A 19,536-nucleotide genomic window follows, 5' to 3' on the forward strand; every position below is an offset into this window, starting at 1 on the left:
GTATTTATGGAAAAGACTACGGATGCACCAACTATTATTCACTGTCAAGAATACTTCTTACTAAAAACATTACTGTTTGTACAGTTTTAATACCTTTTATGGTTCACAAAATATTTACATTTGTTTATCTTATGCTTTTAAGTTTATTTTTCAGAAAATGGTCTGGAATGCAAAATGTGCGTAGGCTGCTAGAGGTGTGACATCCCACACAACAAAGGTGTTAATCTGTGGTGTTTACCTCACAGACACAGGATACAGAGTTTGATTCTCAGTATTGGCTAGGCATGTAATAATTTCTGACTGACTCACTAGTACTTACCCATGATTTAAAACTAGATAAACACTTATAAACGTATAAAGTTGCTAGAGTAACAGGGTTTGTTTAATATACATTTTCTGAAGGATTTGAAATTCAAATGTATATAATTATTTAGTGACTTCAATCCTAACATCATCCCAGTAGAAAATTGTAAATGTTATGAGGACCATACCAAAAATATAAGCCACAAATTTGGACATTCTGTAAAAATCTGTGCAGTTCGGAGGTATGGAACATACCAAAGAAAACCTGCCTCAATACCAGCAAAAAATGATGGACTTCAACAATTGGCTTATGTTCTGGTGTCACAACAAGAAGATCCAATATCAGCATGGGAAGACATGATCAATAATGCACGATATTTTGTCAGATATGGTTTGCACATGTCACCACTTGGCTTCCAGATACTGGCAAAAACTTTATCTATCTCCATAGTGCCCTTTTTTAGGCCATGTCAAGTTGGTAAATCCTCCAAAACAACAAATATCACTCAAAACTACCTAAAGGTACTGCTGCTCAACACTAGGAGCTCCTAGAGAAAGCAGATGTGCAGTCACTGAAACATGGTTCAGAAGCATGGAAAGCACCCCAGCTATCAAAGCCTACAATACCTTTCATACATTTCAATTCTCCTCAGCTCAGGATAAAACAGAGGAGGTGCCTCAGTGTTTATAAATGATAAAGTACACCGCTAGACTCATCCAACAACATGACACACTTGAGCTGCTCTATGCCCAACAACATGACACACTTGAGCTGCTCTATGCCCAACTAACCATAGGTGCGACCCCCCCATCATATCCTTGCTAGCTACAGATCCCATAACATGAGTCTGGAAACCACACCTCCTACCTAAATTTGCTGGCATCTCTTAACATTCAGCATAATACCATACCTATGATGACTTCAACTATCCCTCCATAAACTGGCAGACTTATACAACCCATAATTCACTTGCTCAGACTGTTTTGGACTTTGTCAATGCAAAAACCCTGGAGGAACTAGATAGCTCCCATTTAGGAGGTACAGATATCCTACACCGGATACAAACACGTGGGGATGTTGCTCCTTCCTGTGCATTAACTCCTCCCTGGTAAGACCTGACCACAAAATGATCTACTTTACTATTAAAACTAAATTTCCTTTACTATTAAAACTAACCTACAACTCCCATCAAACTACAAACCTGTTATGAACTTTGCTAAGGCCAATTACTTCAAACTAAGTGACAGCTTATTAAACTTCCAAGCCCCTAATAACTCAGATGACACGGATTCCTTCTCTGTGCTGTACACTAAAGTATTGTACAACAACATTCACAGCTGCATAAAGGAGGCAGTACCTGTCAGAGTCAAACCTATGACTACTGGCAAAAATAAAAGCACCTTGGTGGACCCCTAGCATAAATAGGATATTCAACAAAAGGGAAAAATTCCACTCCGAAGCCAAAAAGGAACAGAAAAAACAGTGCATAAAGGCACTCACCAGTCTAAGTAAACAAATTAGACAGTTGGTCAAATCTGGCAAAGCAAACTAGAAGGCAAAGATAACCATAAGGCTTTTTTTTTAATTATGTTCGTAACCTCAGGGGAAATGTTCAACAATATGCTGAGTTAATCATGAATGGCAACATTATCTCCCAGCTTGAAAGTATACCAAACCTGCTGGCCAATAAGTTCAGTTCAAACCCCCCCCCCCATCACCTCCTACTACACCCAAAGAAATACTTGCAACCATCCCCCTACCAGTCATGAAGGAACAGGTCCTTACTGCACTCACTAAAGTAAAAAAACACAGCCTCCATTGGTCCTAATAACATTCCATGAGGTTGCTTAAATAGCCAAATACAGAAGCTATCAGGGCCACTAGAAATTTTCTTTAACCACAGCCTCCATATGGGCTTTGGAGGACTGCAGCAGTTGTCCCTCTGCACAAGGGGGGGTGGGAGGCATCAACTGATATAGGGATCTACAGACCAATAGGCTTGACCAGTCTTATCTCTAAGGCCATGGAGAGAATTATCATGGACCTGATCAATAACAACATAGGAAATCTCCAGACACTGGACCAGGCCCAATCTGGCTTTGTCAAAGGAAGGTCTTGTCTGATCAATCTGGTGGACTTCAAGAAAGTCACCAGGGCCATGGATGAGGGTAAAACAGTACACATCACTTATCTACACCTGGTCAAAGGTTTCAACACAATCCTCCACTTGGGAATCACAGATAAACTTGCAGAGTTAGGCATAAATCCCCACAGTGTCAAATAGATAGCAAACTGGTTCAAGGACAGGACATATGTTGTCCAGTTAGACAAATCCACTTCTAATAAGAAACCTGTTACTAGCAGTGCCCCACAGGGCATGGTGTTGGGACCCCTCCTGTCTAGTATATACTTCTCTAAATTGAAGGCCAATGCTGGGGACCTCAGGCTCACCAAGTTCATTGGTGACTGTAAGCTGGAACAATCACGGAATCCCAAATGATGCTGACATCCTACAAACAGGCCTGAAAATGACAAATGACTGTTGCCAAAACCATGTTCTGAGATTAAATGTTAAGAAAATGCATAATGATACCCTTCGGTAAATCAGACATTCCAAAAAATTATAATATTAATAGCATACCCCTAAAAGTAAACCTAGTGGTGAGGCACTTAGGAACACAGACAGACAGTAACCTAAACTTTGACCACCAGGTAGCTAAGGTAGTGAGGAAATCTGTCTTTACTTATAAGTAAAGGCATGGAATCAAGGTCAAATTAAGTCATAGTGCCATTGTACTTGGACCTCATATGGCCCATAATAGAGTACAATGCTCCCTTCAGCATGTACCTAACCAGGCATTTACACCAAATGGTGTTGGCCACAGAGGTTTTTTACTAAAAAAAAAAAAAAAAAAACACAAAGCATAAGACACATGGCTTATGTGAACCAACTAAAGGCCCTATCCCTTTACTCAGTCTCATATGTATTGACAGGTGACATGCCTGACTTACAAGGCATTCTCTGATCCAGCCTAAATGAAAATGTTATATATTCACAAGAAAAATGATACGAGGCTTACAAATTCCATGGCCTTGAATCTTATTTGTAACTCTAACAGAACTTGCTTTAGACACAGATGTTTATCCCAAAGACTACTGTGTCTATGGAATAAACTTCCTTCTTTGTAAAACAAAGTCTGACCCTCACTCTCTTCAAAAAGAATTTCGAAAAATGGATGGGAAACAGTAAATTCACTCCTGGGGTACTGCCCATGTCCCTTACGGACACAGGCAGTCTGTAAAATGACTCAGGCTCTAACACCCAAAGATCCACTACCCTGATAATAATTCTGCAGATATGGGATGGAGTAGCACAATATATTATGGTCATAGCCTGGGTATTATTGGGAAGGCTTGTAAAGGTTCTTGTGCCATTAGCCTAGTAATCACCTTCATACTTCATATCCTTCAGAAGATGTATAATATTGCAAAACCTGTTATTCTAGCAACGTTCTAGGTATATAATAGCAATGTAGTGCATAGAGCGCGGTTATAACACTCCAACAGCCAGAAAAATACAAATCAGTTAAGCACTACTATACAGTGAGACTTGATCTTAACAAATATTAAGCACCCCCTGCTTAATTTGTTAAGGTTGGGTCTTACGCTAGGCAGTCAAATCTGCCAGTACTGACCAGTAATGACAGCAGTGGAATAAAAAACAGATTTGTTTTTGCTTGCTTTCTGTGCTGGTTACATGCCCCTGACTTCCTCTTATAAACTTAGAAAGTTGCTAAAATAACATGAATTGCATTCGCCTGCACTTTCTGAAGGATACGAATTCTGAAACTTAAATGCATGTCATCATTTAATAACTTCAATCCTTAAAATTTTACAGATTTTATGAGTAACAGGCCAAACATATGAAGGAAAAATCTAAACATTCTGTAAAAATGTGGACAGATAAAAGGTACGGAAGGTGAGAGTAAACATAAGAAATTGAATTACAATGCCTTTCTGACGGCACTAAACTACATGCTTTACAGCTTCCAAAGCCAGCAAAATACTTAACACTTGCTTTTTTTCTGTAATCAGTATATAAATGGAGACTTGGCATAATGTTTAAGGTGTTAACTTTAACCCAAAAGGTATAGGGTTTGATTCTTACTTGGGATGCATGGCCTGACTTCAAAATACCCCTGTGGTTGTTACTCTAGCAATAACCTATAAACCAAATCTAAAAAGCATGGAACAGATACAGTTCCTTGCACTACAAAGAATTATGATTGGATCTCTAATCATAACCCATAATTATGTGCTCCTGACACAGATGCCAAAATTCACTTCTCAAGCTTTGCTTTCGAGGTATATTTCTTGGTATCCATGTCTCAAACAATAATAAGTAGGTTATGATTGGCAACCGACTCATAATTCTCTATATTATGTTTTGATTTTGAGCCTTTGTCCCTCTATTATTTTTAGCTTTGTCCAGAATTCTTACACTAAGCAGATGAGAGATGTGCTTTAAAGCTAACTAATTACAGAGCAAATTTAGAAGATACTGGTAACAGCAGACTAGTGATAATTCAATGATATGCTTCTTCAGACAGTAATAAATGATGTATCCCATGTTTAAGTTTAGAGTCCTGTAAACGACAATGAATGCACCAGTCTTGGGAGAGGTGTTCAACTAATAATAAGAAATTAAAGGAAGCCATCCATCTTCCCTTGTCACTACAGGTAAATACAGGCAGTGTTGCTTGGATCTCAGTATTGAAGTCTCAGCCAGTTGTTGTTGCGTCTTTCGGCTTTTCCCGGTTAGGGGTCGCCACAGCAGAACTCCAGTGCGCTAATGATTGGCAGTAGATTTTTATGTGCCGAGTTGCTGGCCCTGACGCACAACCTTCAACGAAGGTACGCCCATTCACGCATGATTCCACACAGAAGACGCTCTAGCTGAGAATCGAATAGGACAACGTCCTACTGTGAGGCGACAACGCTACCGCAGCACCACCACCGCAAAAGCTGAAATCATCTGCTGATTATTAACATTTATCTTTAAAGTATTTTAAAAAGATAACACAGAAGTTGCTCCCATAGTCAGTAGATTTAGTATAACGAATGAAACAAGACTTGATAGGCTATAAGATTCAATTCCCCCACAAATAGTATAAATCTGTACGTTTTTCCCAGCATATCAATACGCCAACAAGATACAGCAAAGATCTTGCCTGCCAATCCACCCTAGACTGGATCCTAGTATTCCACCCTGCCAATTACCCCTCTTCCAGTACACTGTCTAGCTCTCTGAGTGATCATCTGCCAGCTTATTCCCTTAGAACAAACTCCCAACAACTTAAGAGTACACACTGTAAAATCAGTTAGGAACTCAACTAATTTTTGTCAACATAAATTCAATAATCTCCTACATGAAATAGACTGGACACCCCTTAAACAATTACCTCATAATGATGCTGTACTATACTTTAATAACACCTTCCTTCACATACTTAATACAATAGCTCCCATTCGTTTGAAAAGAATCAAAAAGAACTCAGCACCATGGCTCTCTAAGGAATGTAAACACCTGATGAAGCAAAGGGACCTAGCCTGGATGACCTGGAAACTAAACAGAAATGAATAAAATCATGTAAATTTCAAAACACTATGTAACAAAGTGACAAAACTAATCAACAGAAATAAGAAGTCATACTATTCCTAGCTTCAACTCCAGCATAAAAATCAACCCCAAGAAATTTTGGCACTCCATATCTTCTGTACATAACCCTGGAACAAACAGAGAGCACACCCCTTCACCGGATACCTTTCTATCACAAATAGCCGAAAACTTTAACAAGCACTTCATAAAATCAATATCATATCTACTAACACCCCTAATGCTGTACCCCCCCGCCCTTCAACCTATTCAGACACCAACCCTAGACCATCAGCTACTTCTAACTCTCTCATTAATATTCTCCCTACTCAACAAAATGTCATACGAACCCCATTCTCATTTCAGCCCATACTCACTGACACCATTAAGAAACTGCTACAAAAACTAAAACCTTGCTCCACCTCAGCTGATAATCTTCTCTCACACTACCTCAAACTGGCTGCCAACTCAATCTCCTACCCAATCAGTATCCTTATAAATAGGTCTTTATCTGAAACAGAAGTATCTATCATATGGAAACAATCTCACATCACCCTCACCCATAAAGGAGGCAACTCTTTTGAACCATCCAATTTCCGTCCTATATCCATCTTGCCACCCATATCCAACATTCTCAAGAGAGGTATCTATCAGCAGATAATGCAATACCTATTGCAAAATAATCTTTTAACCAAAACCCAACATGGCTTCCTACCATGCCACAGTACAGCTACAGCTCTATTATACTTTACAGACACCATGAACAAGGCCAGAGATGCAGGATGCTATATACCCTCAATTTTTCTTGATCTCTCCAAGACCTTTGACACAGTGTCTCACCCCTTACTACTAATATACTGTCTAACTTAGGCTTCTCAGATAACACAGTAAAATGGTTTCAGAGCTAACTCAAGGATCGTAAACAAGCAGTGAAATGGTCCAATGAACTCTCGCCCTTTCTGCATAACCCTACTGGAGTCCCTCAAGGCTCCATCCTTGGACCCATACTCTTCAACATTTTCACAAACAACCTTCACACGGCCTCTCACCCTGGAACCCTCATTCAATACGCTGATAATTCCACCATAATCTGTACTGCTCAATCACTACCAGAACTACTTTCAAAAGCTCAACAGTCCTTTACTGCTGTTGAATCCTGGCTAAGAAATGCTCAGATCTTTCTTAATCCAAAGAATAAACTAGTACTCTTTCACCCCAAAAATAACTCGTCACTGATCATTTCAACATCCTTGCATCTGACAACACTGTCATAGAAATTGTGCAGGAAACCAAACTTCCAGGAGTTCGCATTGACAAACTTTCATTCAACCCCCATATACAGCAAAAAGTAAAGAAAACTTACCAAAAAACGAGACTCCTATATAGAAACAAGCATTTCTTTACTACAGCAACCAAAACTACCCTTGCAAGAACATTTTTACTTCCCTCCCTTCGTTACGGTGCTCCTATCCTAACTTACAAACTTCCACCCTAAGCAAGATGGAACAGTACTACACCAAAGTTGCAAAATTTGCCACAAACTCTAAATATCACAATCACCACTGTAAATCACTACTAGAACTAAAATGGCTTGAACTCCCCAACCAATTTGCCTTTATTCATCTATCCACCTTTCTCAACCTTACTCTCAAGCCTACTGCCTGCCCTGCACTAGCCAATCTAGTCACGTTACACACCAAATCATTCCCCATGAACAAAAGACAAAAATCTCTTAACTATCTCAAAACCTTCAAGAAAGCCAGGTCACACTCTGTATTCATACTCTGTCTCTATACTACGGAACCCTCTAGCTACCAGCTCTACACCTGCCTAACCCATTTCAAAGCCTCTTTAAAAAATCATCTCAAAAATATATGGCTCTCCTCCTGCACAACGTCTGCCTAATGCTCAGCTCTTCCTCCTCTTCTGTCACATTTCACTCCCTCATAGTCTGCAAGATCCTAAGGCTCTCCTAACTCCTTCTCTGTTTCTATACCATATCCTTAAGCTACTGCTCAGACAGTAATGCCTCTCTTCTTCTTAACTCTCTCACTATCTTTCTGCATCATTAACTTTCTGGCTATTATTTTCCTAACTGAAACCAGCATTCTATTTTTTCATGGACTATTAACAGTCAGTGTCATACAATACACTACCTACATACTATTTTTGGACACTATCTACTCATAGGCTTATGTATATGGTGAGAGTGACTATTATTGTATATAATGTTCTAAACTAAAGAATTGTCTAGATGTGTAGTACATATTATAACATCTTGTTACATAGTTGATGTTCTTTCAACTTATTTTTGTATAGTATTTCTAATGTCATTTGTACTGTATTGGAATATATTGTATTTGTATTGTACTGTATGTGGAGCTTTTCTCCCCAGGCCTCTACTGAAAACAGGTTCTACAGACCCAGACTACCCCGGTAAACACATGTCAAATAAATAAATAAGCACAACTTACTGATGATCCTGTCAAAGGAAGAACACTGCGTAAATAAAACCTACCATAATAGCAAATGTATGAATGATCATTGCTGCAGTAGCCTTAGCTATATGGGTTATATTTTGCCAAGAATACAACAGCCAGCCAACTTCCAAAGCTACAGGGCATCTTCCAATTGCCTAAACTGTCAGGCAGCTCAAGTGGAGCTGACTAAAAGCCATATTTGGGTGCAAAGCATTTCAGAGCTTCCTACAAGCAGAGAGCAAGAGAGGGGTTGAGCCCAAAAAAGGATAACACTAGGAACAACAACAACAAATACATTTTCACACACTGGTATAAAAAGCACACAAAAAAGAGGGAGTTGGAGGGAGGAAGCGGCTACTGTGGCAGTGACTATTTAAACCTCTCGTTATGGTAAATTTACTTACATATCTGTGCTATGTTCAGCATATTGATCACTGCTGCAGTAGCCTTAGTTATATAGGTATTATCTGGGAGGTGGGTGAAAGGACAGGAGTCCAGAAGCACTTTGGGAATGGTCCTAGCAAAGCATGATCTGGACAAAGAGAAGGAATCAAGCTTACAGCTCTTAATAAAATTATGTACAGATGATCAAATAGCAGCTTCTAGAAAACTTCTAGAACCCAACCCTCTCCAAAAAGGCCCTGGTAGAGTGATCCTTAATCCTGCCTGGAATACTTTTTGTTATGGTGATATAGCAAGGTAATAGCCTTAGACAACCATATTCAAATGGTCTGTTTTGACACAGGTTGTCACTTCCTTTTAGCTTCACAAGAAATGATCAATATGATTTAAAAGCTTTAGTTCTGTTAAGACAGTGCCTCCCACCTGAGTTGCCTGTGGACATCCAAGGTATGGAATATCCTCTCTCCCTCATTTTCAGATTTAGGGAAAAAAAAAGAGGAGATGGATTGTTTGGCTTAATGTAAAACTGGATACCACTTTAGGCATAAAACAAGGATACGTTCTCAAAAGAAACACCGTCTGTGTGGAAATACGATAGGGTTGATTCAACAGAAGAACATGCAACTTAGGTATTCCTCTTAGAGAGATCAGAGAAATCAGTCAGACAGATTTGCTAGTTACAGTGGACCAAATGCTTCTCAACACAAAATTAAGATCCTAAGGAGTGGTCAACGGTTTCCTTGGAGGCCTCTTGTGCAAAACACCTTTCAAAAACATTCTGACATGAGACTGCAATGAAAGTGGAGCACATCCATGGGCAGACATGCTGAAATGGCCATTAGTAACTCACACAAATATTACAGAATCAGAAAACAACTAGCCCTGAATGGGTGCTGGCTATGTTGTTGGTGATCATCTAGAAAACCTTTTCCATTTGATATTATATGACTTTCTGGAAGCAGATTTTCTTGTCTCCATTAATATTTGCTGTGTGACCTCAGTAAGCATGTGCCTAAAAGGAATTAGGACCCCATCATCCAGGGAGTCAACTGAAGTTGACTGATGTTAGGTTATATCAAACACCCCTGAACTTCTGGGAGTAGATCCAGTCTGTATGGAAGTTTGTGGTAACTGCCCATGGCCATTTCCAAAAGAAGGGAGAACCACGGTTGCCTGGGCCAGAAGGGAGTTATCACAATGACTTTGGAGGATTCCTTTTGAATCTTCAGAAGTACACTGCAAATTATTGGAAAGGGTGGGAAAACATACAGGAACATTCCTCTCCAAGAAAAAGAAAAGGCATCTGTCTTCCAGACCTTCTTTCAAGGGGTCCTGTAATAGAAGCTTGCCACTTGACTGTTCAGAGAGGGGGCAAAGAGGTCTACTTTAGGAACTCACCAGAGATGGATCAAATCTTGGACAATCCCCTGATCTAGTTTCCATTTGTGAGGATCTGCCCTGGTCCTGCTCAGCTCGTCTGCCACACAATTTTATTCTGATGAAATGTAGGCTGCCTGTACAGTGTGTTTGTACTGAAAAGCTAAATCCCAAGCTAACATGGCTAGTTTGCAAAGGGGGTACAACCCGGTTCCTTCTTGTTTAATATGACTGTGGTATTTTCTACAACCAGTTGAAGAATTCCTGTAGACTAAAGATAGGTCAGAGCCTTAATCAGGGCAAGCATCTACTTGATATTTACTTGCATCTGTCCTTGGTGTCCCACACACCATGCACTTTTATCCCTCCTGAAACTCCTCCACAGGCAAAATCTGATGCATCTGTGGTGACTGACTGCCTTGGAGCAGGGAGGGAGAAAGGGAGATCTGGATTTAAAAATATCTGTTGTCTCCACCAAAATATTTTTCTGATAAACCTCAGCACGGGGATTTGAAAAGACACAGGTTGTGATGCTGGGACCAAAGCCATTTCAGACTCCAACATATCTTTCTCATGTGGAGTCTTGCCAGTGGCAGCATGTGAAACACAGATGCCATGAGACACAAAAACCTGAGATATTACCTTGCAGTGACTGGAGTCTGAGTGTAAAACCTCAAATAAATCTAGATAAAGATTTACTTTTTTCCTATGGAAGAAAGGTTCTTTCAACTAAGGTGTCTAAGTTGACATCCCAGGAACACAATCATGTGGGAAAGAGTCAAGAAAGACTTTTGAGTGTTCGCTTGGAATCCTGGATTGTGTAAGAGATCTCTTACTCAAGAGAGATTCCGGACACTTTGAAAAGACTGCAAATATAACCAAGTCATCTAAATATGAAAAAATGTGAATACCCTGTAGTCTGTAATGAGCTAGACACTTTGTGAACACTTTTGGTGCAGTGGACAGACCAAATGGTAGGGCAGTGAACTGATAATGTGATCCAGATGCACAAAACTTTAGGAAACATCTAAAGTCTTAAGGAATAAGGATGAGATAAGCATACTTTAAGTCTTCTTTCACACTTCATGGTAAGATTAGAAGATATAACAGGTTGTGAAGTGACATCATTTTGAATTTGGGCACCGTTACAAACAGATTTAGTAAAGAAACATGCTGAACTGGTTTCCAAGAACTAACTTTCTTTGGCAGCAAAGACATCCTTGAATAAAAACCCTTCCCCATCTAGAAAGGAGTAAATGATTCTATCACTCCTTGGGGAAGCATGTCTTGAAGATCCAGTAGAAACAAGAGTCTGATTTAGAGTACGAGGACTGGCTCATTGAAAAGGAGGAATTTCCTCCCACAGTCATTTGTAACCTTGATGAATGATTTTCAGAACCCATTTGTCTAAAACTATCCATTGTCAAAATGTTGCAAAAGGGTAAAAAATTAAATCCCTGCCCAAGGAAGAATTTAAAATTCCATTTTATATCATCATCTGGGAGGCTCTAAGAATGCAGCCATGCAAACCTAATCAAAACAGTATCAGTGGCTATATCCCTGGAAGATATATCAACAGTCATACACAAACTAAACAATGAGTATTGACCTGTACAATAAAAGAAATTAAGGCATTTAAAGCAATTTTTTCCTCGCACAAACAGGAGATAAAACATTCCTCAAACTTTCATAATTTGTCAGAACAAACTAACATATGCACCTGGCAATTCAAAATCCTGAAAAATCAAAGTTGCAGAAGTATATACTTGTCTTCCTATACCCATTAATAATTTTCCCATCCTTACCATAAAGATTAGGACTGGAAACGACTAGGTGTTTAGCCACAGTGGGATCAATTAGAGGCTGCCTCTGGATCAGGTTTGGGAACAGCGTATTAAGTTCCAAATCATTTTAATTTTTATACATTCTATCTGCCTTTTTAGCGATAGCTGGCTGACTACAAAGAAAATTAAGGGCAGTAATATACATGTCCTCTAAAGCACACAGAACAGGAGAAATAGCTGTAAGATTTGGAAAATCCTTCTGTAACAATCCATTGTCTTTTCTGACAGAATGAGAAATCTCAGTGTTCTCCCACTGAAAAGACTGGCTTATTCTAGCAATAATCACAGAGAAAGAGAAACCCCCATAGTGAGAATCAGAAAGTGAGCTCTCCTCCAAGTCTGCATCTTCCTGTTCAAATTCACAAGCTTGAACTTCTTCAGGAAAAGAGGAATCCCTTTTCTTTTACCAGAATCTACTTAACAAGAATGATCTATAGCCTGAATTAAACCCTAAGACAGACCTAGTAAACTACTCCTATTCAAAGGAAATTAAAGTAGATAAATGCTTCGTTTGCTGTTTCTTTTTTATTGGAAATATGGGGCCAACTGTGTTACTAATGGCAGCAATGGCTTCCCCAGGGATGGGCATAACATTCTGACACAACAGGAAAACCTTCCCTGTTATCTCCCCCAGAAATGACACGACAGGCTCTCCCTTACCCACTGTGGGGAGACACCCAACAGCTGCAGAGGACATGGCTAACCCCTGGTCCATAGTGACTACAGGTGCTACAACAGGGAGAGCCAGGGTAAAAGATGAGAGGCCTGTGTGGTTCAACAAATGGCCATAGCAGAGTCACCCACCTGCGGCTGAGGCAAACTCCTAGCTTGCTGTGGTAGCCAAGGATGTTTGCTTAATTTTTTTTCTTTTTGGGACTGGAAGAAGGACCGACCATGAGACCAGTAGTCTGTTCCATGGTCAAGCTGAAAACGGTGCCTCTTTCCTAAGAAAGATAGGCGGCAATTGCTGGCAAACACTACCAGACCACAAAAAGTTAGTTTTTGACAGAAAAATACAGTAAAAAGCACTTTAAAGCAACATGCCAGCCCCACAAAAGTTTGTTTGTGTCTTTCGGCTTTTCCCAGTTAGGGGTCGCCACAGAGGAACTCCCGTCTGCTAATGATTGGCAGTAGATTTTTACGTACTGGCTTGCCGGGCCTAACGCACAACCTTCAACGAAGGAACGCCCATTCACGCATGTCGCTACACAGAAGACACTCGAACTGAGAAGTAAAAAGTAAAATAAACACAATTTCTCCCCAGAAATAAATGTTTTCAGTTATTTTACACCAATTTTAAACTGACAGAAATAAAAAAAAACGAGTGCTCCACTGGTAAGAATGTTACAGCCTCTGGATTGTAACAGTGATAAAACAGCAACCCCCCCCCCCCAAAGGGAACTTACATGCCCAGCAAAAAAAAGCATAAACCAACAGTCGATCCTCAAAAGCCTCAGAGACTACTACTCCTCCATGGCAGTAAACCTCTGAAGGGCTTTGCACCCCAACTTATCCCTTATTCAGCTCAGCTCAGCTCAAGCTTGACAGTTTACTCACATGGAAGGTGCCCTGATCCTAGACAGGATATAGCCCACATAGCTAAGGTTACTGTAGCAGTGGTCAATATGATGAACATCTTTTTATCTACCAATGACTAAGAACCGTGCAAGACAATATATATATATATATATATATATATATATATATATATATATATATATATATATATATATATATATACACACACACACACACACACACACACACACACACACACACACACAAGCAATCAACATTCAGAAGAAAATGTACATATATAAACAGAATGGAAATGCTTAATCAAGTCAGGTAACGCTCATGTTTACCTAAACGTACTGTAGATACCGGGCATCAGTAGACAAAGCTTTTTTGCAATACTGTGGTACGTTGTGTAAATACCCACCAGACAACCATGACAAACATGAGATGATGTGAAAGAATGCATATAAAAACCTCATGACGTCCACAAGAAAGTTTCCATTAATATACACACACACACCTGATAGCTTTCCTCAATTTGCTTACGACTCTTACTCAGCACCTCCTCAATGTCTGTTTTTGCATTTGGATCTTCTAGGGCTTCTCTGTGTGAGAAAAACAAATAAAAGGCAGAGTCAGCTTTTCATCTAAATAATAAAATTATGAATCAAAAACAAATTTAATTTAATATTTTCCCACCAATGAAACGGTGCTCTACCACAGAAACATTTAATGCAGGCATATGCTTCAACAAAGCAAGACTCAACAGATTGAACTAATCTGGGTGAGCAAATCCATCCTCATCAAACAGTAGGACTAATGCCATCAGCTGTTAGGCAGTTCAGTATCTGAAACTTTCACATGCTTGTAGCCTCTCCAACTTTTACTCATAATGCTCTGTGAAAAGACCTTCTTCGTTTTAAATGTCCATTGCTTACAAGTAGGGATTTTAATACCTTTTAATAAAGGTTTACTGTAACAGAATGAAATAGTCAGCCACCTTAATAATTTGATTTTAGAGACCTTAGAACCCAACTGTTTGATAGAAAAGGATGTTATTTAATTATTAAATCAAAGTTCTCAATTAAATGCACATGTTCCTGTGACATAATTTCTTTCAAGTCTAACCCAGTTAGTTATTGTACCTTGAGGAATAAAATGTAAATTCTCTCAAGACTTATTACTACTGAGTTTGCATCTTCAATACCAAATATTTTCATGAATTTCTTCAGAATCTCTCTTATTATATTTCCCCATTGATGCAAATAAAATTCCAGTCCCCACCTATAATTAATACTCCCTGCTCAAAGCTGATTATTTCTCTCCCATTTTTTAAAGCTCTATAACAGCAATTTTTGGTGGAATATAAATACATCCCAGCATAACCCTCATTCCTTGCCAGCAGCCCCTTATTACCACAAATCTGTCATTATTATCTTTTTTTTGTTCCCGTCCTATCACCTTTGGGGCTCCTCTAGTAACTAATATTAAAGTACTCCTCTTTTCTTTTATCCCTGATATTCTATTGAATATCCAATCCAGAAATCCTTTATCAAATTCACATGCCAAGTTCTTTCCAGATGAAACTCCCGTAGAATGCATTTTCTTTCCTTGTTGTCTGTACTTATGACACCATTCACATTACATTATATGGAAAGTGTGCCACTATGATAAGAAGGCATTATTCTCGCCTATTATATAGGACAGGTTTTTTTTTAAATGTCTTTTTCCAGCTTTTGTGATACATGCACCCTCTAATGTTTGGCAGGTTGAGCCTTTATTTTTATATTGCTTTTTCTTTCTTAACAATGGAACCTATATGGAATTCTACATGACTTTTTGTTTTAATGAAAAACCCTGAAAGAAAATATACACCCTCAGAACTTGTTAACTTAACACAAACACAAACTATGCACATCTTCAAATAATGAAGTTTAACCTTCCTAAAAGGAGCAACTGTCCCATGCAGACAGCTACAAACACAGGCCTTAACCAACCTAAGGTTGAGGATCCATGCTAAGATGCATGTTATCTACTGTCTGTGGTTCTACCTGCACTAACTGATGACTGTTGTTTTTTTATCTTTATTCTCCTTACAGATGTGATAAACCTGCATATTTCCAAAACATTAACTTTTAGCCTTGAATAAACAGTGCTTTGGCTTTTTTATTGCCCATAGTCAGCTTGTCTCAATGGTAATGCAAGAAACAAAATGTAGTCCTCAGCTGCAGGTTTCTAAAGACAAGCTGAAACATTTACTGTTAAAGAAAAAAACTTTTCATTATATTCACTATTCTCTTATTTCCTTGCTTCCACTTAAAACTTATTAGATTAAGCCACGTGTCTTAATTCAGATATTCACCTATGTCATAGTAAGAAAAAACATATAATCTCTACACATATTATGATGATCTGTGCACTTTTGCATCCCAGCCCCACCTCAACAAGCCAAGATAACAGTCTAACTTCTTAAACATGCAAAAAAAAAAAAAAAAAAAAAAACACGAGAAAAAAAGGCTATATAAAAGCATTGTAATGCCTACATTGCTCTGCTTACTTTAGTATCTCTATCACACAAAAGAACAACTAAAATGCTTTACTAAAAAACGTGCAATTTATATCATGAAAAGGTCCACAGAAATACTGTTAAGAACAGAAATTGTTTTATTTACGGTTACCCTTTCCTTCCCCTCCCCTCAGTGTCCTACTAAACATTAATGGCATGAAGTGAACCAAATGTCTTTCAGTTCCCCATAAGTTTAACAAAGTCAACAAAAGTCCACTCTTTCCACTTTTTCTTAAAAAGCCATATTAGCAAATGTGATTGATGCTTTGCGATATCACATTTACTCAGTAAATTTCCATGTTGCTGGTCGTCTTCTTGTTCGCCTCCATCTCCCAAATCCACATTCTGGTTCAGTTCTAAGGTACTTCAGATTTTTCTAGTCAACTCCTGTGCTTTTCTCTGTCTCTTAAGCATTTTTCTTTAGAACAATGGAAAAGGTTTCACTAGCAAAGCCTCTCCACAAGAATGAGAAGCAGAGTCCCTTTCTGCTTGATGGTTCACTTTCAGTTGGACAAACTTTTGTAGTTCCTCCTTAGTCTGCTCTGCATCAAAACATAACTTTGATCCTCCAGAAAAAAAATCCGAAAGAAAGCTGGATACAGCAGCTGGAACCTCACACCTGTCTCTCGACATTTCCTGATTGCTGGAATAGATATGCTTCTCTTCTAGCTGGTTTACAGTGAATAACCATTTTTCACAAACACTCTACTGTCTCCAACTTGTAATACTTTGCTCTTGTGCCACAGTTTTACCAAGATCAAATCTTTCTGCTAGAAAGTTTGTATTTTTACTAATAAAAGGTCTTGTCTGCTTTCTTATGGCCAGATTTTAAACATATACAGAGTATGCCCTTTCAATTAACAGTTCCTGCTGTGGAATACCAGTCCAGTTGCTTATATGTGCTTCCATAAAATTAATACAGTCTGTTTCTTCTATGTTCGCTTTTACAGCAGAAAATCTCAGATTTTCCCTATATGCTCTATCCTCTAAATCTACCATCTTTTTTTAAATATCTCTTCCAAGTTCAGTGTTACGGATCTCCATTTCCAAATTAAAAGAAACATATCTAAAACTAATAAGTAAACCCATTAAGCATACAATAACAAGGAATGTAAGACCAGGTATGAATTTAGGGCCACTATCAACATAAAAGGTAACCTTTTTCATTTACATTATGAAACTTTGGAATAATGCCCATTACACATCTGCATGTCCTCCCCGCAGTTGGGTAGCGTTCGAAAGACATGCGGGCGTAAATGGGTGTGCCTTCGTTGAAGGTTGGGCGTCGAGCTGGCACCTCGGCATTTCGTAAAAAAAATCTACTGCCAACCATTAGCAGACCAGAGTTCCACTGTGGCCACCCCTTACCGGGAAAAAGCCAAAAGACAAACAAACACTACCACTCTCATTTCCAATGCAGTCTTTCACACTAATTGCAAAGCTACTGCTAATATTCTCAAGGACACATTCAGTGCTAATTTCACAAACCTTAACCAATCCAAAATTAGCTCTACGGGACCTGATAATACCCCCACCTGTTTGTCAAAAAGTGACATGCACCACCCAGTCCAACCCATTTTAAACCTATTCAATTTAAGACTCTCCAGGGATTACATCCTTCAAGACTGCAGATTGGTCACACGGACACCATTACACGGGTGGCCCCATGAAAGACCCTAGAAAGCATCTTGACTAAGCTGAAAATCCCTAAGGATTTTTTCCAAGAAAATTATTCCATGGTTCTGAAATCAAGTTAACACCGAGTCTACTTTCAAAACTAGATGTGACTACTGGATAGATCACCATAAATTCATGGCTGAGTTATGTGGATGTAATCTTCTTTCCACAGACAACTAATGTATTCTCAGTACTATCAAGTGTTACTACCAAGCTTCTTTACAGGAGCAACTAATATACTCTCAGTACTATAGGGTGTCACTGCCAAGCTTCTTAATAGCCCACTGGCCATAAGCTTTGTATGCACCAATACCACAGGCCATAAGTTCAAATTGTGCTTACTGTGTAAATATCCTTCTATTATTATATGTCCGTATCACTAGTGTATGACACAGCCTCAATACTTTTAAAAGCCCATCTCCATTACTCAGCCTACATACAAACCAATGCCAGGCCTACTCCCCTCAAAAACTTGTTTTGCTGTAAATAATATTAAGGTTAATTTGTAGTGACCAGTGCAATATAATACATATTCTTCATAATGTATGCATGTACTCAAACACAAAGCCATAAATAACTAGGGCTGGGCAAAAAGGGGTGGTATAGGTGATCATTTAAAACAGACATACTTGACACTCCATTTGCTTAAATGCAAATAAATAAACACACAGATATAAACACACAGACCTACACTCACATATATACATTTATTACAGTTTTTTTTATAAAAGAGGTGTCATATATGGGGGTAAAGTTTAATGGCTAATAGCTGATGAGGAAACTACAATGATATACATATAAAGGGGACACACAAGTTCTTGAAAAATCAGATGGAATGTAAATCGCATGGAAGTTACACCACATATCCTCTCACCACACACACGCGCACGCACACTAAATCTCCCAACAACTGTTCTCTTCCTCAGCAATGCAGATGTGCGGAAGCATGCAGTCACAAAGAGCTTAGCACAGCAAACACTGCACCCACTCCTGTAGCTGAACATACAGAGGGGTTAAGGAAGCAGAAGATAAGAAATGTCCTGATTCCTGTAGAAAGAAACCCTATGGTTTCAGGCTGTGAAGTCCCATGCCTACACTCCTGGTGAATGGGAAGGAAGAGGGATGGCTGGGATGAGGCCTGATGTTTGCAGGGAAAATAGGGACAAATAAAAATAAAGTTTTTACTAAAGTGGAAGAGATGAAGTATACCGTAACTCTTCTGCAAGTCTGATGTTGCCAAGATGTCCAATATACTAGTAAAAAAACTGCATCAGTGACATCAATGCAGAGTCCCACCTCTTCCTTTTTTACGTACAATGAAGAGTACAGTAGCTAAGAACATATCAAAGTGCCACAAATACGTACTTTATATTTACTCCTCAGATGACATACAGCTCAATGTGCAATATAGGCAGTCAAAACCAATGTACTACATTTTTCTTAAATTTCTCAGAGGATGCTGACAATTTAAAAATTGTGCAAGTAAAGCATACTTATTTTCAGACATGGAACTTTCATGTTTCTCAGATACTGAAAACTACATTTTAGAACATATCAACTAACTGCAAACATTTTCACCTGTTATGTGGTCCCAATGCATGACTCAAATGGAAAACACAGACTCCTCAGAAAGAGGACTGCAGTTCTGTGAAAGAGACACGACTTTTTTGTTTACTTGGTTTATGATTCCTCTACTGTACAGTTGACTAGAC

The 19,536-nt window shown here is 38.9% G+C and overlaps 1 protein-coding gene across 1 annotated transcript in view; it reads right to left on the bottom strand.

Moving 5' to 3' along the window:
* The window catches only part of DRC1 (dynein regulatory complex subunit 1), a 2,270,880-nt gene that overhangs the window by 2,236,145 nt on the left and 15,199 nt on the right, over nucleotides 1-19,536 (bottom strand). The window contains exon 2 of the mRNA XM_044062852.1: nucleotides 14,102-14,186. Within this exon, the coding sequence (XP_043918787.1) occupies nucleotides 14,102-14,186 (85 nt within the window). The remainder of the gene's footprint in view (nucleotides 1-14,101; nucleotides 14,187-19,536) is intronic.

This window comes from Protopterus annectens, chromosome 2.part1 (genome assembly GCF_019279795.1).
Source record: "Protopterus annectens isolate FY-2018-M chromosome 2.part1, PAN1.0, whole genome shotgun sequence".
NCBI classification, from domain to species: Eukaryota; Metazoa; Chordata; order Ceratodontiformes; family Protopteridae; genus Protopterus; species Protopterus annectens.